Raw genomic sequence first — 21,097 nt, 5'->3', positions numbered from 1 at the left:
GCCGCAGATTCGGCATTCAGGATTGGATGCTGGTGACCACGGAGCCCAGCCCGAGAGGCTGGGGAGCAGTCACACAAGGAAAAAAAATTTCCAGGGAGTGTGATCAAGTCTGGAGACTTTTCTCCACATAAATATACTGGAGCTAAGGGTAAATTTATAATGCTCTAAGCTTAGCAAGACCTCTGCTTCAAGGTCAGCCGGTATTGATCCAGTGGGAAAAACATCACGGCAGTCGCCCACGTAAACAGACAGGGCGACACAAGAAGCAAGAGGGCAATGGCAAAAACTGCAAGGACTTTTCGCTGGGCGGAAAATCATGTGATAGCACTGTCAGCAGTGTTTCATCCCGGGAATGGAAACTGGGAAGCAGACTTCCTCAGCAGGCACGACCTCCACCCGGGAGAGTGGAAACTTCATCGGGAAGTTTTTTCCACATGATTGTAAACCGTTGGGAAATACCAAAGGTGGACATGATGGCGTCCCGTCTGAACAAAAAACGGGACAGGTATTGCGCCAGGTCAAGAGACCCTCAGGCAATAGCTGTGGACGTTCTGGTAACACCGTGGGTGTACCAGTCGGTGTATGTGTTCCCTCCTCTGCTTCTCATACCTAAGGTGCTGAGAATTATAAGACGTAGAGGAGTAAGAACTATACTCATGGCTCCGGATTGGCCAAGAAGGACTTGGTACCCGGAACTTCAAGAGATGCTTACAGAGGTCTTATGGCCTCTGCCGCTAAGAAGGGACTTGCTTCAGCAAGTACCATGTCTGTTCCAAGACTTACCGCAGCTGCGTTTGTCGGCATGGCGGTGGAAAGCCGGATCCTAAGGGAAAAAGGCATTCCGGAAGAGGTCATTCCTACCCTGGTCAAAGCCAGAAAGGAGGTGACCGCACAACATTATCACCACATGTGGCGAAAATATGTTGCGTGGTGTGAGGCCAGGAAGGTCCCACAAAGAAATTTCAACTCGGTCGTTTCCTGCATTTCCTGCAAACAGGAGTGTCTATGGGCCTCAAATTGGGGTCCATTAAGGTTCAAATTTCGTCCCTGTCGATTTTCTTCCAGAAAGAATTGGCTTCAGTTCCTGAAGTCCAGAAGTTTGTCAAGGGAGTATTGCATATACAACCCCCTTTTGTGCCTCCAGTGGCACTGTGGGATCTCAACGTAGTTCTGGGATTCCTCAAATCACATTGGTTTAAAACCAGTCAAATCTGTGGATTTGAAGCATCTCACATGAAAAGTGACCATGCTCTTGGCCCTGGCCTGGACCAGGCGAGTGTCAAATTGGTGGTTTTTTCTCAAAAAAAGCCCATATCTGTTTGTCCATTCGGACAGGGCAGAGCTGCGGACTCGTCCCCAGTTCTCTCCCTAAGGTGGTGTCAGTGTTTCACCTGAACCAGCTTATTGTGGTGCCTTGCACCTACTAGGGACTCGGAGGACTCCAAGTTGCTAGATGTTGTCAGGGCCCTGAAAATATGTTCCAGGACGGCTGGAGTCAGGAAAACTGACTTGCTGTTATCCTGTATGCACCCAACAAACTGGGTGCTCTTGCTTCTAAGCAGACTATTGCTAGTTGGATGTGTAATACAATTCAGCTTGCACATTCTGTGGCAGGCCTGCCACAGCCAAAATATGTAAATGCCCATTCCACAAGGAAGATGGGCTCATCTTGGGCGGCTGCCCGAGGGGTCTCGGCTTTACAACTTTGCCGAGCAGCTACTTGGTCAGGGGCAAACACGTTTGCTAAATTCTACAAATTTGATACCCTGGCTAAGGAGGACCTGGAGTTCTCTCATTCGGTGCTGCAGAGTCATCCGCACTCTCCCGCCCGTTTGGGAGCTTTGGTATAATCCCCATGGTCCTTTCAGGAACCCCAGCATCCACTAGGACGATAGAGAAAATAACAATTTACTTACCGATAATTCTATTTCTCGGAGTCCGTAGTGGATGCTGGGCGCCCATCCCAAGTGCGGATTATCTGCAATACTTGTACATAGTTACAAAAATCGGGTTATTATTGTTGTGAGCCATCTTTTCAGAGGCTCCGCTGTTATCATACTGTTAACTGGGTTTAGATCACAAGTTGTACGGTGTGATTGGTGTGGCTGGTATGAGTCTTACCCGGGATTCAAAATTCCTCCCTTATTGTGTACGCTCGTCCGGGCACAGTACCTAACTGGCTTGGAGGAGGGTCATAGGGGGAGGAGCCAGTGCACACCACCTGATCGGAAAGCTTTACTTTTGTGCCCTGTCTCCTGCGGAGCCGCTATCCCCCATGGTCCTTTCAGGAACCCCAGCATCCACTACGGACTCCGAGAAATAGAATTATCGGTAAGTAAATTCTTATTTTTTATTAAAAACGGTGATCAGATGGGGGGCCAATAAACATGAAAAGGATTTTTAGTACCACATGGGGAAACCCATCCGACCCAGGCACTTTAGACGGTTTCTGAGATTTCAGGGCTGCATCAAATTCCTCGACCTGAGATGGGAGAATTCAACTTGCTAACTGCGGAGGAAGGAAGGCGAGGGACGTTACAGGTACAGGATCTAGATATTCTTGACCCTGCGCGGATGGTAGATCAGGGCCTCCCACGGGTTCTACAAGATTATAAAGAGATTTGTAATAAGTATAGAAGGATTTGTTAATAGAGCCTGGGTCATAGCTAATAACATTCAAACCATTTCTAAAGGTTCACATACTTTCGCCACTCAGATATGTGATATTGGTTTATTTTCCTCAATAAAAAAACGTAGCATGTCTAATTGTTTTTTGTCTCAATTGTTTTATTTCCTTCTCTATCTACTTTTAGGACTTGTGTGAAAACCTGATTTAGTTTTAGGCCAAATTTTTGCAGAAATATAGAAAGTTCTGAAGGATTCACAAACTTTCTAGTACCACTGTAATGCTAACCTATTTTCCAGCGCTGAACATAACAAGTTTATAGAACATAACAACTTTAAAAGTCTTTGAACAAATGTTTTGTTTTTTTTTTGCATTCTTTCTCTTTAGGTGGAATAAGTAATGTTCCTTATTTTTCAGATAGATACATTTTTATATGGTATTACTTTTAAGGCTCATACACTGACACTTTTGGTCATATTGTCTGTTGTCCCTATGATAAGCTCAAGATTATATACCTAATCGAATACTGAATCACTGAAAAATAACCCCTACAGTTATAACTATACATTAACTTTGTGCTCAGCAGTGAGATTCAGGTTTTGAAGAGCATGAAACAAATTTGTGTTTCTAAATCCTAACTCAAGTTTTTCAATCTTTCTTTTGTTTATTTAATACACTTTTCAGCATGGCAAAGGTTAATACACTTTGTGCACCCACCTACACATAATATTTATAGTGTTAGATAACCAGCAGTTAGACTCTATCACTAATGGGCCCCACACAGCTGGCGATTGGCCGCCGAGGTGCCCTATGGCCGGCGGACGACCCGGCAGCGGGGAGAAGGTGCCAGGGGGAGTGAAGTTTCTTCACTTCACCCGGCTCCATAGCCGTGCTTGCTAATATGGACGCGATTGTCCATATTGGCATGCATGTATAAGCGACCCGGCACAAACGACGAACGAGCACGGGGCCGCGCATCGTACATCTTTAGTGCATGCACACTGAAAGATATGAACGATATCATGTTCATTAATGAACGAGATCATTCATATCTTTCAGTGTTATCGCGTAGTGTGTACGGATGCCAGGGCTTGAATATAATGTTTTGTTCCCTCTTTCTTAAACACCTTTATATTGAGGAATTCAGTTGAGAGCGGGAGATTGCTATTCAATTAAAGGAGAGAAAATGACTCTGATTTCTATAGAAATGTACTTTTTTTTTTTCACGTGCATTTTTTTTTTTTTTTTCCCCTAAAATCATTATTTTAAGGAAAATTCACCTCCGAGGACTAATTAAGCGAGTGGAAGTTTTCAATTAGCTTAGTACTCGCCTTCTGAAGCGGTGAGTGTGTGCTTCCTTGTTCCCGGAGGCAGTATTGGCGGCCCCTTCCCCAGTGGGAAGATGGAGGGACAACTGCCGGGAGCCACGGAGACCCCTCCCCTTTTTATTTCTTTGTTTGTCAATTTAACTCACATGTTGCAGGGTTTTCAGAGCTAAAAACCCTTCAACTATATTTTTAAAAATGGTATACCGTGGGTATCCGGAGCACGCATACTTGCTGTAATCCATAATTGGGCACAAGGTATGCAAGTGTTTTATTTTATTTTTTTGACCCTGCCGAACCATGCACCCGATTGAATTTTCCCATTCTATGGGGGATGACACTGAAATTTACAATTGCCAAATTAATCCTCAGGGGATCCCAGAGCAAGTCCCTGTGATTTGTTTCTAAAATGAACAATTTGACTAAAATGCAGACTTGCTCTGGAAGGGCATGTCTCATTTTCTCTCATGTAATTGGATAGGAAAACCCAGCGCCATAGGTTTTTTTTTTTTTTTCAAATTTCCAGCTGTCAATTGAATTCCCCATATGCTCTTCAGAAAAAAAAATCCAGTAGATGGTGATTGCAAGTTATTGGGATTGCAGATGACAAGCAAATGTGAAAATAAAAAACAGTTCATGAGATTTCATTTGTCTGTATCCTAAAGTGGACTACTAATGGTTCATGTTTGAATTTTTAATCAAACTCAAATATTTGGCAATTTAAAGAGGCTTGATATACTTTCTTCTCCTTTTCTGTCCTTAGGATAAATTCTATACATAGGCCTTAACGGAAAATGCCCTTCAATAGAGCACTTGCCATAGAACAGTGCTTCCCAAACACAGTCCTTAAGTCACCCCCAGCAGTCCAGGTTTTAATCAAACTGACTGAGGTACTGATTAAGTCACTTGTGCCTAAGCATGGATATCCTTAAAACCTGGACTATTTGGTGCCTTATGTACCGCGTTTCAGACATTAATCAAACCGTGAATTGATATATGGTAGCTATATTTTCAAACTAAAATCAGACATCTGTACCTGAATTTACAAGTATGCAAAACTTGTAATGAGCACTGATTTTCCTATAATGTCCTTTGATTGACTCCATGTGAGAAATACTGATGGACTATTTTTTGTTGTTTTGTTTGGGGTGGTGGGGCCTTGATTAAATATATGTGGTGAAATTAGGGCCTTGATGAAATATATGTGGTGAAATTAGGGCCTTGATGAAATATATGTGGTGAAATTTAGATACAGGTTGAGTATCCCATATCCAAAATGCTTGTGACCAGACGTATTTTGGATATCGGATTATTCCGTATTTTTGAATAATTGCACACCATAATGAGATATCATGCGATGGGAACCAAGTCTAAGCACAGTATGCGTTTGTTTCATATACACCTTATACACACAGCCTGAAGGTCATTAAATACAATATTTTTAATAACTGTGTATTAAACGAAGTTTGTGTACATTGAGCCATCAGAAAACAAAGGTTTCACTATCTCACTCTCACGCAAAAAAATTCGTATTTCGGAATATTTGGATATGGGATACTCAACCTGCAGTAGAGTAAATTCTTATGTATGACAGTCACACTGTTCACATGCTTGTAGTATTATCTTACTTGGTTTCACAGAATCACACTTCTAGCATCTTCCTACTTTGCCTTGTTGATCTAACTCAGAGTAGTTTACTTGTTGCTCTTATGCTTTTATTGACTTATGCTGGTGATACACTATAGCACAGGTTCTCAAACTCGGTCCTCAGGACCCCACACAGTGCATGTTTTGCAGGTCTCCTCACAGAATCACAAGTGAAATAATTAGCTACACCTGTGGACCTTTTAAAATGTGTCAGTTAGTAATTAATACACCTGTGCACCTGCTGGGTTGCCTGCAAAACATGCACTGTGTGGGGTCCTGAGGACCGAGTTTGAAAACCCCTGCACTATAGTAACATGCCCCCTGACTGCCCGTCATGCTGACAGGGTGGCCAATTCAGGTAAGCATGCATACTTGGTGATCGGCTGCTCTGTGTCAATTCTGTCATATGGCTCGGTGGGCATTTGAATTTCCTTCCCAGCTGTGATGTCAGTCTCTACAGCCGGTGTATGGAGACACAGCCAAATGTACCAATATATCTGCAGATATATTGGGCATCGGCTGCGCAGTACAGCTTAGTTGATAGGTCTGTGAACAATGTCATTCACACACACATCGTTTGTATACACGTGCCAAAACACTCATGATGTATTGGCCATTCAATTGAATGACCGCTGTATCGCCCAGTGTTTACCCAGCATTACACATACCATCTGGTCCTACTAGGTCGTCTTGTTAAGTTACAGTCAATGGTAGCTTTTCTATATCTGGAGTTTCTTAGCTTGATGTATCTGTGTCAATTTATAATTACAGCACATTTATCACCTACCAGCCATGAAGAGATTTAGGGGTATATGCAATTGGCGGCGAATCGCGGCAATTTTTCGCCCGTTTTTTAATTCGACAGTCGAATTCCGGCAGGTGGGTGCCGGAATTCTACATATTCAATAAAAAACGGATTCGACAGTCCCGCTGTCGAAAAACGGACGATTTGACGGATTTTGATTAGATTTGTAAAAATGTTAAAAAAAAACGGGAAAAACCTGAAAAAAAATTGCGTGTGGTCCCCCCCTCCTAAGCATAACCAGCCTCGGGCTCTTTGAGCCGGTCCTGGTTGCTAAAATACGGGGGGGGGGGGGGGGAAATGACAGGGGATCCCCCGTATTTTAACAACCAGCACTGGGCTCTGCGCCTGGTGCAAAAAATACGGGGGACAAAAAGAGTAGGGGTCCCCCGTATTTTTTGTACCAGCACCGGGCTCCACTAGCTGGACAGATAATGCCACAGCCGGGGGTCACTTTTATACAGCGCCCTGCGGCCGTGGCATTAAATACCAACTAGTCACCCCTGGCCGGGGTACCCTGGAGGAGTGGGGACCCCTTCAATCAAGGGGTCCCCCCCCAGCCACCCAAGGGCCAGGGGTGAAGCCCGAGGCTGTCCCCCTCCCCCCATCCAAGGGCTGCGGATGGGGGGCTGATAGCCTTGAGTAAAATGAAAGAATATTGGTTTTTCCAGAAGAACTACAAGTCCCAGCAAGCCTCCCCCGCAAGCTGGTACTTGGAGAACCACAAGTACCAGCATGCGGGTGGAAAAACGGGCCCGCTTGTACCTGTAGTTCTACTGGAAAAAAAATACCCAAATAAAAACAGGAGACACACACCGTGAAAGTAAAAGTTTATTTCATACATGCCGACACATACATACTTACCTATGTTGACCCGTCGACTGCCACGTCTCCAATGTCGCCGACGATCCGGGGTACCTGTGAATAAAATTATACTCACCTCAATCCAGTGTCCTGTGATTTGTAATCCACGTACTTGGCAAAAAAAAAAAAAACTAACACCCGAACCACACGGACTGAAAGGGGTCCCATGTTTACACATGGGACCGCTTTCCCCGAAAGCTGTCACAGAAAGGTCCCTTCAGCCAATCAGGAAGCGCCACTTCGTGGCACTCACCTGATTGGCTCTGTGCGTCTGAGCTCAGACGCGCATTGCATAAATATACAAGAAGAAAAGACAACTCTTTTTGATGGGGCACTCTTAACAAATAATTTAAAACTTAACTTTTATTATCAGAAATTGGACTCACATTTACATACCAACATAAAACATATATTCATTATTCTTAAGATGTCACTGATTAGGTCTCAAGAGGTACTATCCAAACGTCTTCTGATACAATAAATTTAGTGCGTACCCATTTGTACCACTAATTACATAAATATCGATAATTGGTCAATATCCTGCCCAAGATTAATTATAATAAAATGTATATTAAATCATCATATTTGATGTATTATAACAATTGATGGTTCCCAATGTTATATATGGGGTATTTAGCGAGGCTTGATTAAACACATAATAATAATAAAAGTTAAGTTTTAAATTATTTGTTAAGAGTGCCCCATCAAAAAGAGTTGTCTTTTCTTCTTGTATATTTATGTGATTTGTTTTTTACAACTTAAGGGAGCACCGCCGGCTGTTTCTATCTGTTAGAGCAATAATTTGTTTTTCCCATAAAGAGGGTAATATTTATCTTAAGCTACTTTTCTATATTCCGGTTTATTGATATATTATACCTGCAATAGGGTAAGCCCAGTGCGCCATTTTTCCCCCACAACCAAGTTAGTGTCCTCAGACGCGCATTGCACAGCCCCCTCCATTACTTTCAATGGTGGGAACTTTGCGGTCAGCGGTGAGGTTACCCGCGGTCAGCCGCTGACCGCGGGTAACCCCACCGCTGACCGCAAAGTTCCCACCATTGAAACTAATGGAGGGAGCTGTGCGATGCGCTGTCTGCCAGCTCAGACGCGCATACAGCCAATCAGGAGAGTGCCACGAAGTGGCGCTTCCTGATTGGCTGAAGAGACCTTTCTGTGACAGGAGTCACGGGGGGTCTCTGCATTCGGGGAAAGGGGTCCCATGTGTAAACATGGGACCCCTTTCAGTCCGCCTGGTCCGGGTGTTCGTTTTTTTATTTTGACAAGTACGTGGATTATAAAAAAAGATCCGGACTCTGCTTTTTGGTGAGTATAATTTTTTTTTTTGCAGGTACCTCGGATTCTTCACTGACGAGGGGGTCGTGGCCAGTGTCGGAGTGTCAACATAGGTAAGTATGTGTGTCGGCAGGTGTGAAATAAAGTTTTACTCTCACGGTGTGCGTGTCCTGTTTTTATTTGGGTATTTTTTTCCAGTAGAACTACAGGTACCAGCGGGCCCGTTTTTCTCCCGCATGCTGGTACTTGTGGTTCTCCAAGTACCAGCTTGCGGGGAGGCTTGCTGGGACTTGTAGTACTACTGGAAAAACAATATTCTTTAATTTTTCAAAAGGCTATCAGCCCCCCATCCGCAGCCCTTGGATGGGGGGGACAGCCTCGGGCTTCACCCCTGGCCCTTGGGTGGCTGGAGGGGGGGACCCCTTGATTGAAGGGGTCCCCACTCCTCCAGGGTACCCCGGCCAGGGGTGACTAGTTGGATATTTAATGCCACGGCCGCAGGGCGCTGTATAAAAGTGACCCCCGGCTGTGGCATTATTTGTCCAGCTAGTGGAGCCCGGTGCTGGTACAAAAAATACGGGGGACCCCTACTCTTTTTGTCCCCCGTATTTTTTGCACCAGGACCAGGCGCAGAGCCCGGTGCTGGTTGTTAAAATACGGGGGATCCCCTGTCATTTTTTCCCCGTATTTTGGCAACCAGGACCGGCTCAAAGAGCCCGAGGCTGGTTATGCTTAGGAGAGGGGACCCCACGCATTTTTTTTCAGATTTTTACCATTCCAATAAAAAAATAAAAAATATATATTTTTAAAAATATATAAATAATACTTGTGCCTCCAAAATAGACAAACCAAGTACCTAATCCCTTCTAATATAAATAGATATGCTATTACCAATAAAAAAAACACACAAAAAATGTTTTTAAATTTTTTTATTAGATTCCGCCAGCAAAGTGTGCCGGATTGAAAATGACGAATTTACTGTCTAAAAGCACTGTTGTCGAATTTACAATCTTCAATTGAATATACTTTTGTCGAATTGCCGCATTTGTACCATTGCAGAAATGTCGAATTTGACAAATGTCGAATTTCAAAAAGTCGAATTTGGAAAGTCCGTTTTTTTGACAAAAAGTACTGAATTGCATTGTCGAAATTTTTTTTTTTTTGGGCGATAATGTCCCGTTTTTCGACATTTTTGGGAATTCGACCGCAATTGCATATACCCCTTAAGCTAAATCAGTATTCATGGGAATGCAGATTAAAAATGTTCTAGGTAAAAGTGCCTCAGGATCATTGCACAGTAAGGTTACTGGTTCGTAGTGAAAGTAGACCTTATTACAGACACAAAATGGCAGGCTTCGCTCCCAAAATCTTTCCTTTTTAATAAATACCCTTTAACTTCTTCTCTTTATCTCCTCCTAGGCGAATCCTCCACCAGTGATTGTAAACACAGATAACCTGGACACTCAACCTTATGTAAGTTGTACTATGTAAGAGAGCACTTTACCTATTTCAATAGTTTCTGATGACTGGAATGTGCACGACGTTGACATTATTTAAGTAATCTTAGCTCTGTCAGGCATAAAGAGTTGAGGTAGGAAATAGTTTCTTTATTGTCCTTATTAGGTTCTTTAAATATTAGAACAGTTATTTGTTCCCAACCCACATTTATTGCATTGTGGTCTATTGAAGGTTGCATGTTTTCTGTGTACTGCACAGCACACAAGATACATCAAGCAGATTTATTACTATATATTTCTCTGACGTCCTAAGTGGATGCTGGGGACTCCGTCAGGACCATGGGGATTAGCGGCTCCGCAGGAGACAGGGCACAAAACTAAAGCTTTAGGATCAGGTGGTGTGTACTGGCTCCTCCCCCTATGACCCTCCTCCAAGCCTCAGTTAGGTTTTTGTGCCCGTCCGAGCAGGGTGCAATCTAGGTGGCTCTCTTAAGGAGCTGCTTAGAAAAAGTTTTTAGGTTTCTTATTTTCAGTGAGTCCTGCTGGCAACAGGCTCACTGCATCGAGGGACTTAGGGGAGAGAAGTTCAACTCACCTGCGTGCAGGATGGATTGGCTTCTTAGGCTACTGGACACCATTAGCTCCAGAGGGAGTCGGAACACAGGTCTCACCCTGGCGTTCGTCCCGGAGCCGCGCCGCCGACCCCCCTTGCAGATGCTGAAGATTGAAGGTCCAGAAACCGGCGGCAGAAGGCTTTTCAGTCTTCATGAAGGTAGCGCACAGCACTGCAGCTGTGCGCCATTGTTGTCACACACTTCACACCAACGGTCACGGAGGGTGCAGGGCGTTGCTGGGGGCGCCCTGGGCAGCAATGTATAACACCTTATTCTGGCAAAAAATACATCACATATAGCCCCTGGAGGCTATATGGATGTATTTAACCCCTGCCAGGTCTCAGAAAAACGGGAGAAGAAGCCCGCCGAAAAGGGGGCGGGGCCTATTCTCCTCAGCACACAGCGCCATTTTCCCTCACAGAAATGCTGGTGGGAAGGCTCCCAGGCTCTCCCCTGCACTGCACTACAGAAACAGGGTTAAAACAGAGAGGGGGGGCACTTATTTGGCGATATGTATATATATATTAAAATGCTATAAGGGAAAAACACTTATATAAAGGTTGTCCCTGTATAATATAGCGTTTTTGGTGTGTGCTGGCAAACTCTCCCTCTGTCTCCCCAAAGGGCTAGTGGGGTGCTGTCCTCTATCAGAGCATTCCCTGTGTGTGTGCTGTGTGTCGGTACTTGTGTGTCGACATGTATGAGGACGATGTTGGTGAGGAGGCGGAGCAATTGCCGGTAATGGTGATGTCACTCTCTAGGGAGTCGACACCGGAATGGATGGCTTATTTAAGGAATTACGTGATAATGTCAACACGCTGCAAGGTCGGTTGACGACATGAGACGGCCGGCAAACCAATTAGTACCTGTCCAGGCGTCTAAAACACCGTCAGGGGCGTTAAAACGTCCTTTTTACCTCAGTCGGTCGACACAGACACGGACACTGACTCCAGTGTCGACGGTGAAGAAACAAACGTATTTTCCTTTAGGGCCACACGTTACTTGTTAAGGGCAATGAAGGAGGTGTTACATATTTCTGATACTACAAGTACCACAAAAAAGGGTATTATGTGGAGTGTGAAAAAACTACATGTGGTTTTTCCTGAATCAGATAAATTAAATGAAGTGTGTGATGATGCGTGGGTTTCCCCCGATAGAAAATTATTGGCGGTATACCCTTTCCCGCCAGAAGTATGGCGCGTTGGAAAACACACCTTAGGGTGGATAAGGCGCTCACACGCTTATAAAAACAAGTGGCGTTACCGTCTCCAGATACGGACGCCCTCAAGGAGCCAACTGATAGGAGGTTGAAAAATATCCTAAAAAGTATATACACACATACTGGTGTTATACTGCGACCAGCGATCGCCTCAGCCTGGATGGGCAGTGCTGGGGTGGCTTGGTCGGATTCCCTGACTGGAAATATTGATACCCTTGACAGGGACAGTATTTTATTGACTATAGAGCATTTAAAAGATGCATTTCTATATATGCGAAACTCTGGCATCAAGAGTAAGTGCGATGTCCATATCTGCCAGACGATGTTTATGGACACGACAGTGGTCAGGTGATGCAGATTCCAAACGGCACATGGAAGTATTGCCGTATAAAGGGGAGGAGTTATTTGGGGTCGGTCCATCGGACCTGGTGGCCACGGCAACAGCTAGAAAATCCACCTTTTTTACCCCAAGTCACATCTCAGCAGAAAAAGACATAGTCTTTTCAGCCTCAGTCCTTTCGTCCCCATAATATCTGCCCAGGGATAGAGGTAAGGGAAGAAGACTGCAGCAGGCAGCCCATTCCCAGGAACAGAAGCCTTCCACCGCTTCTGCCAAGTCCTCAGCATGACGCTGGGGCCGTACAAACAGGTGCGGTGGGGGGGTCGTCTCAAGAGTTTCAGCACGCAGTGGGCTCACTCGCAAGTGGACCCCTGGATCCTACAAGTAGTATCCCAGGGGTACAGATTGGAAATTCGAGACGTCTCCCCCTCGCAAGTTCCTGAAGTTTGCTTTACCAACGTCTACCTCCGACAGGGAGGCAGTATTGGAAACAATTCACAAGCTGTATTCCCAGCAGGTGATAATCAAAGTACCCCTCCTACAACAAGTAAAGGGGTATTATTCCACACTATATTGTGGTACTGAAGCCAGACGGCTCGGTGAGACCTATTCTAAATGGAGTCACTCAGAGCAGTGATAGCGAACCAGGAAGAAGGGGACTATATGGTGTCCCTGGACATCAAGGATGCTTACCTCCATGTCCAAATTTGCCCTTCTCACAAAGGGTACCTCAGGTTCGTGGTACAAAACTGTCACTATCAGTTTCAGACGCTGCCGTTTGGATTGTCCACGGCACCCCGGGTCTTTACCAAGGTAATGGCCGGAATGATGATTCTTCTTCAAAGAAAAGGCGTCTTAATTATCCCTTACTTGGACGATCTCCTGATAAGGGCAAGGTCCAGAGAACAGTTGGAGGTCGGAGTAGCACTATCTCAAGTAGTTCTACGACAGCACGGGTGGATTCTAAATATTCCAAAATCGCAGCTGTCTCAGACGACACGTCTGCTGTCCCTAGGGATGATTCTGGACACAGTCCAGAAAAAGGTGTTTCTCCCGGAGGAGAAAGCCAGGGAGTTATCCGAGCTAGTCAGGAACCTCCAAAAACCAGGAAAAGTGTCAGTGCATCATTGCACAAGGGTCCTGGGAAAAATGGTGGCTTCTTACGAAGCGATTCCATTCGGCAGATTTCACGCAAGAACTTTTCAGTGGGATCTGCTGGACAAATGGTCCGGATCGCATCTTCAGATGCATCAGCGGATAACCCTGTCTCCAAGGACAAGGGTGTCTCTTCTGTGGTGGCTGCAGAGTGCTCATCTACTAAAGGGCCACAGTTATGCATTCAGGACTGGGTCCTGGTGACCACGGATTCCAGCTTGAAAGGCTGGGGAGCAGTCACACAGGGAAAAAATTTCCAGGGAGTGTGATCAAGTCTGGGGACTTCTCTCCGCATAAATATACTGGAGCTAAGAGCAATTTACAATGCTCTAAGCTTAGCAAGACCTCTGCTTCAAGGTCAGCCGGTATTGATCCAGTGGGACAACATCACGGCAGTCGCCCACGTAAACAGACAGGGCGGCACAAGAAGCAGGAGGACAATGGCAGAAACTGCAAGGATTCTTCGCTGGGCGGAAAATCATGTGATAGCACTGTCAGCAGTTTTCATTCCGGGAGTGGACAACTGGGAAGCAGACTTCCTCAGCACGACCTCCACCCGGGAGAGTGGGGACTTCATCGAGAAGTTTTTTCCACATGATTGTGCACCGTTGGGAAAGACCAAAGGTGGACATGATGGCGTCCCGCCTGAACAAAAAACTGGACAGGTATTGCGCCAGGTCAAGAGACCCTCAGGCAATAGCTGTGGACGTTCTGGTAACACCAGGGGTGTACCAGTCGGTGTATGTGTTCCCTCCTCTGCTTCTCATACCAAAGGTACTGAGAATTATAAGACGTAGAGGAGTAAGAACTATACTCGTGGCTCCGGGTGGGCCAAGAAGGACTTGGTACCCGGAACTTCAAGAGATGCTCACAGAGGACTCAGGGCCTCTGCCGATAAGAAGGGACTTGTTTCAGCAAGTACCATGTCTGTTCCAAGACTTACCGCGGCTGCGTTTGACGGCATGGCGGTTGAACGCCGGATCCTAAGGGAAAAAGGCATTCCGGAAGAGGTCATTCCTACCCTGGTCAAAGCCAGGAAGGAGGTGACCGCACAACATTATCACCACATGTGGCGAAAATATGTTGCGGGGTGTGAGGCCAGGAAGGCCCCACGAAGAAATTTCAACTCGGTCGATTCCTGCATTTCCTGCAAAACAGGAGTGTCTATGGGCCTCAAATTGGGGTCCATTAAGGTTCAAATTTCGGCCCTGTCGATTTTCTTCCAGAAAGAATTGGCTTCAGTTCCTGAAGTCCAGAAATTTGACAAGGGAGTACTGCATATACAACCCCCTTTTGTGCCTCCAGTGGCACTGTGGGATCTCAACGTAGTCCTGGGATTCCTCAAATCACGTTGGTTTAAACCGCTCAAATCTGTGGATTTGAAATATCTCACATGGAAAGTGACCATGATGTTGGCCCTGGCCTCGGCCAGGCGAGTGTCAGAATTGGCGGCTTTGTCTCACAAAAGCCCATATCTGATTGTCCATTCGGACAGGGCAGAGCTGCGGACTCGGCCCCAGTTTCTCCCTATGTTGGTGTCAGCGTTTCATCTGAACCAGCTTATTGTGGTACCTGCGGCTACTAGAAACTTGGAGGACTCCAAGTTGCTAGATGTTGTCAGGGCCCTGAAAATATAGATTTCCAGGACGGCTGGAGTCAGGAAAACTGACTTGCTGTTATCCTGTATGCACCCAAAAAACTGGGTGCTCTTGCTTCTAAGCAGACGATTGCTAGTTGAATGTGTAGTACAATTCAGCTTGCACATTCTGTGGCAGGACTGCCACAGCCAAAATATATAAATGCCCATTCCACAAGGAAGGTGGGCTCATCTTGGGCGACTGCCCGAGGGGTCTCGGCTTTACAACTTTGCCGAGCTGCTACTTGGTCAGGAGCACACCCTGGCTGAGGAGGACCTGGAGTTCTCTCACTCGGTGCTGCAGAGTCATCCGCACTCTCCCGCCCGTTTGGGAGCTTTGGTATAATCCCCATGGTCCTGACGGAGTCCCCAGCATCCACTTAGGACGTCAGAGAAAATAAGATTTTACTTACCGATAAATCTATTTCTCGTAGTCCGTAGTGGATGCTGGGCGCCCATCCCAAGTGCGGATTGTCTGCAATACTTGTACATAGTTGTTGTTACAAAAAAATCGGGTTGTTATTGTTGTGAGCCGTCTGTTCAGAGGCTCCTACGTTTGTCATACTGTTAACTGGGTTCAGATCACAAGTTATACGGTGTGATTGGTGTGGCTGGTATGAGTCTTACCCGGGATTCAATATCCTTCCTTATTGTGTACGCTCGTCCAGGCACAGTATCCTAACTGAGGCTTGGAGGAGGGTCATAGGGGGAGGAGCCAGTACACACCACCTGATCCTAAAGCTTTAGTTTTGTGCCCTGTCTCCTGCGGAGCCGCTAATCCCCATGGTCCTGACGGAGTCCCCAGCATCCACTACGGACTACGAGAAATAGATTTATCGGTAAGTAAAATCTTATTATATATATATATATATATATATATATATAAGATAGAGAATATGCAAGCGCCACACATGTTATAAATACACCCAACTAAAAACACTCCCAATGATTTTGGGCGTCTGCCGTCCCTTAAGTATGCAGTAGTGGTAAATTACTGTAGTAATGGTTTATGAGCAATTGGTATAAGGGTACTGGCGACCACCGGTGTGTTAAAAATATGTATCAGTCCATGTATATAATAAAATAAGATATACAAATTTATTTGGTACAGATAAAATACAAATAGAATGACAGTAAAAAAATGTATAATGCTAAAAAACTTTAAACTCTTAAAAAAGTGGGAAGAGGGGATGGATTGTGCTATAAAACACATAGACAAGGTTCTAAAACCAGAAATTACATAAATAAATAAATAATGTTCCAATAGCTAGAATGAATAAAGGAGAGTCTTAACTTTTAGGTAGAGGGTCACAGAGGGAGAGTCCAACGCGTTTCGTCCTGATGACTTCTTCAAGGGGTACTGGTGTGCTGGGATAGGGTCTCTATATATACCCTCTACAATCAGTCAGTAATTGCTGATGTCACTTCCTGTTTCAGGACAGGTCAACTGTTTGTATTTAAATCTTTTGCTAAGAATACATAGAGGAATATGCATTACTCTATAGGGGACCATTCATATCTAATAATATGCTAAGATTCATAAAACGATGAGAATAAGGTGTTAAAAACGTATAATCAAACCGGAATGCGGCACTTCCGCCACACTTCGGTATCGGAAATGTCTATGTTGCGCATGTGCAGGTTACGTTTGACCTTCTATTACCGGAGTGCGGCCTTTCCGCCCCACTTCCGGTATCGTGCTCGTCTGGGATGCGCACGCGTCGTGTAAGTCCTTCTTCTCCAGCAGCGTCATCGTCCTTATCCCGGAACCGCGCTACGTCAGGTGTCTGTTATATTGTTGACCAGGAAATCCTCCCGTGAACCGCATATTGGCACGCACTCGATGTCATTTATACCGGAAGCGGACGTGCAGTGTATAGATGGCTTCTAATCAAGTTTAATTCATGGTCCATGCCTCGTTCTGACGCATAGTGGAACGCATTGTGCACTCTGATAGAACAGTTCAATTCACATTCACAGATGCCATTGCGATCATGTTTTCCATGTCATCCGTAGTACATATGTAGGATGTAAACAAAACAGTTTCAATTATCATATAATGGTTACTTTTATCAGTGTAAAATAAAGGAAAGAATATGCAAGGAACAAATATATATATATATATATATATATATATATATATATATATATAAAATATGGGGGGAGAGAGACAGCGACTATTGTATCAAAATAAAATATTATCAGGCGCCTATAGTAAAAAAATTGTATTTAATATAAAGAATCATAAAAACATACATAAAAAATGGGACAACAATAAAAGCACACAACTGGACTATAAAATACAAATGAATTAAAAACTACAATAAAATATTCTAAAATAAAATATTTCTTATCTTTGGAGTAAGGTAGGTACAGGTAGCCCAACGCGTTTAGTCTTGATAAGACTTCTTCAAGGGGTATATATATATATATGTATATAACACAAAAAATGCCCGGCACTCCCACTAAAACAGCATGAATCCGGGTGCCCTCTGCAGCAGATAATACGGTAAAAAGCAGAAAGAAGGCAGCGGCACTCCGTCAAAATCAAAACCGTGTATTAAATCACAAAAACAGTGGTCACATATCAACCAACGTTTCGGGACCCTAAGATCCCTTTGTCAAGGCGTGAACAGTTTGACAGAAGAAGACCCCTTACCTTTATAACACCCGGTGCAGACCCGGTGCACGTGGAGGAGAGCGGGGCCTGACGCCGTCAATCGCGGGGATCGCCAGAAGTGCTCCGGCGTCTCCAGGAAGTGACATGGTGTCGGGTTCGTGACGCGAAAAGGAAAAAGGGAGGAAAAGGGAGAAACGGGAAGGGGACGAAAAATCTGGTGGAGTGGTGGCCATGGTGTAAATGATGATGGAAAGGTTGGCGAACGGGAATGTGATGAACGCTGAGTGAATAAAACATAAAGGAATCGAAGTGCAACGTGAAGAAAATGGGGCGTGTCTATTGAATGTGAGCTGGATGACAAAAAGGAGACATATTAAAAAGAAAAGGAGGAGAAGAAGAAGAGGAAAGGGAAAGAAGAAGAGGAGAACCCCACTGTGTAGAAAAATAAAAGAAGAGTGTGGAAGAGTCTGTGTGAAAGGAATGAGGAAGAACAGAGGAAAGCAGGAACCGCTGTCAACCGTTGATGATGCCTGCAAACTGTATCAAATACTCTAGAGACTATTCCACTGGACTTTTTCATTAAGTCCCCTCTGTGGGAAAGTTTCCAGTTTGAATATCCAGCGCTTCTCCAGTTTTAGTAACGCGCCACCTCTGTCGCCACCTCTTAGATTTGCTGGAACATGGTCGATTACCATATGCTTCAGTTGGGCTATTGAATGTCCTTTGGTCGCAAAATGATGCGCCACTGGTTGTTCGGAACTCCCCTTCTTGATTGCTGCGTTACTGGCCGATCTGTGCTGGGCTATCCTGGTTCTGAAACTGGTGATGGTTTTGCCAACATACCCTAGCCCACATGGGCAAATTATAAGATATACCACGTGGGTGGAGGTGCAGGTCAACACATGCTTTAATCTAAACGTGAGGTCTTTAGTTGGATGTTTGAAGGAAGGTCCACTGATCATATTCTTGCAGGTGGTGCAGCCCAGGCATTTGTAACAGCCTGGCTGCTTAGTGAGGAAGTTAGAGGATGTAGAGCTGGAGAAGCCGGTAATGTCTGCATGCACAATGGTATCTTTGATGTTTCTGGCCCTCATGAAACAATTCATGGGCCTCTTGTTGCTAAAACATGTAAGTTTGTTGTCAGTGGCCACTATGGGCCATAACGCTCGAGTGGCCCGTTGGACCACCGGGCTGGAAGTGCAGAACTGGCTTTTCCAGGGTATTATGTTGTCTCTCCTCCTTCCTGATGGATGCAGTAGCTCCTTCCTGTCCATCTTCATGACCTCTTGTTTGTGTTTCAGTAAGTCAGCCTCGTTGTAGCCTCTCTGGAGAAATTTGTGGATCACTTTATCCAGTTGGATCTCCAAGGAGTCATGGGTGCTGTGGATCCTGGCTGTACGAATCAGCTGGGAGCGGGACAACCCTCTGATAAGTGGTTTAGGGTGATGGCTGCTTGCCAATAGCATCGTGTTTTTGTCCGTAGGCTTAGTATATACAGTGGTACAGATGTTGTTGTTGCGGATGGTGACCTGCACGTCCAGGTAGTTGATGGTGGAGGCATCACACTGATAGGTGAATTTGATGTAGGTTGCTGCTTGATTGATGTCTTCCATCATGCTGATGAACTCCTCTTGACTGCCGCTCCACAGCATGAAGACATCATCGATGTATCGGCAGTATGCTAAAATCTTTTGGAAGTGTGCTGGGTTGGAGAAGAAGATCTTCCGTTCCTCCTGAAACATGTAGGTGTTTGCGTAAGACGGGGCCACATTGCTGCCCATAGCGCATCCTGTTAGCTGAAGGTAAAATTTACCGTCAAAAAGGAAATAATTCCTCTTTAGAGTCAGTTCCAGTAAGCGTACAAATAGTGCTTGGTCCACGTCCTGCATGTTGTTCTGTGCTAGGAATTCTTGCATGGCAGCCAGGCCTCCTTCATGTGGTATACTCGTGTACAAATTGCAAATGTCCATGACGCACAACAGAGTGCCCGTGGGAACAGTAGAGATGCTATCCAATAAATTGAGGAAGTCTGTGGTGTCTTTAATATACGAATGTTGTTTGGTGACCAGTGGCTGGAGAATACTGTCAAGGAACTGGGATATGGGTTGATATAGTGAGGATCTGGCAGAAATGATCGGCCTTCCTGGAGGTTTGTGAATGCTCTTGTGTATCTTGGGGACAGTGAAGAACACTGGTGTCACAGGGTGCTCCTGCTTCAGAGTCCGGTGTAGTTTCTGAGTAATGTGTTTGTCATTCAGAGCTTCATCAAGGATCAAATCCAGTTCTCGTTTGTAGTTTGCGGTAGGATCTACGGATAGTTCCTGGTAAACTTGGACGTCTGTAAGTTGTCTTAGTGCCTCCGTACGGTAGTCCCCAAGGTTCTCAATTACCAGACCACCCCCCTTGTCTGCAGGGCGAAAAATGATGTCTCTAGCGTTTCCCAAATTGCGTAAGGCGCTTCTTTCGGCCCGGGTTAAATTGTCACGCTGTGTAGCAAAAGTAGCGTTGTAACGCTGAACCGAGTTGTCCAGCAGACGGGAAAAGGTTTTGAGGGATGAGTTGGTGGACTGGGGGTCGAACCTTGAGGTGGTGTGCTGTCTCACAAACTTGTCGAGGACGGATGCGGGTTGTTCTTGATGTTGATGTTGGAAATATTCCTGGAGTCGGAGTTTTCGTGAAAAGCGATGCAAGTCTCTTTTCCAAGTAAATTCATCATGCCTATTAGTAGGAATGTATGACAAGCCCTTGTTTAGTACTGCCAATTCATTTGGGGTAAAAACTCGATCTGAAAGATTAAATATTAAGTCTTCCGTTTGTTGGGTGTGCTTCTGTTTCCTCTTATTTTGGCCCCCCCTGCGGGAGGGCGTCCTTTTGGATTGGGGTCCCCTGAAATGGCCGAAGCCCTGCCTAAAGGGGTCCCGCTATGCATCGGGGGTTCCTCAGGGTCAGGGGCTGGGAACTCGCTGTCGCTGTTCGAGGACTGGGCCAATTGGGTGGAATCGTCCCTACGTCTCCGCCAATTCCGTCTGAAGGTGAACTTGGTTTGCTCTTCCCTTCGCATGTCACCCCCCATCAGCCACCGATATACCTTATTCTCCTCATAGTCTGTTTTGACTATGAGGTGTTTGTTCCTTTTAAATCTAATCAACTCCTTTTTGTACTGGTCCACCTGTGTTTGCAGCTTCAATATCCAGTCCTGGGTGGTATTCTCCTGTAAGGTCTTCAGACATCGTTTCTCAAGAGTGATGATTTTTTTCTCTGGTCATTTTTAGTTCCCGGCCGACCTCCTCAATCACCAGTAGAACTAAGTCCATGCTGCATTTGTTCAGGATGGCCGTCCATTTGCGGCAGAATTCTGGGTTGTACCTCCCCAGGGTGGGGACGTTCCTTATTCTGAAACCGCGTGGGATCATTTGCTCGCGGTGATAATCCGAAAGAGAGATGCCGTGCATGAGGAAATCTGTTTCTTTCTTCCTTAAACGGAGTAATTGATGAAAAA

General features: G+C 45.2%; 1 protein-coding gene across 27 annotated transcripts in view; it reads left to right on the top strand.

The window, feature by feature from the left end:
- The window catches only part of DLG1 (discs large MAGUK scaffold protein 1), a 1,011,951-nt gene that overhangs the window by 549,369 nt on the left and 441,485 nt on the right, over positions 1–21,097 (top strand). For all 27 annotated transcript variants that reach the window (XM_063916386.1, XM_063916392.1, XM_063916391.1 and 24 more), the window contains one exon: positions 9,977–10,030. In XM_063916386.1, the coding sequence (XP_063772456.1) occupies positions 9,977–10,030 (54 nt within the window). The remainder of the gene's footprint in view (positions 1–9,976; positions 10,031–21,097) is intronic.

Source organism: Pseudophryne corroboree, chromosome 4 (genome assembly GCF_028390025.1).
Source record: "Pseudophryne corroboree isolate aPseCor3 chromosome 4, aPseCor3.hap2, whole genome shotgun sequence".
NCBI classification, from domain to species: domain Eukaryota; kingdom Metazoa; phylum Chordata; class Amphibia; order Anura; family Myobatrachidae; genus Pseudophryne; species Pseudophryne corroboree.
Note: the sequence above shows the minus strand (reverse complement) of the source record. Positions and strands in the feature narration are given on the sequence as shown.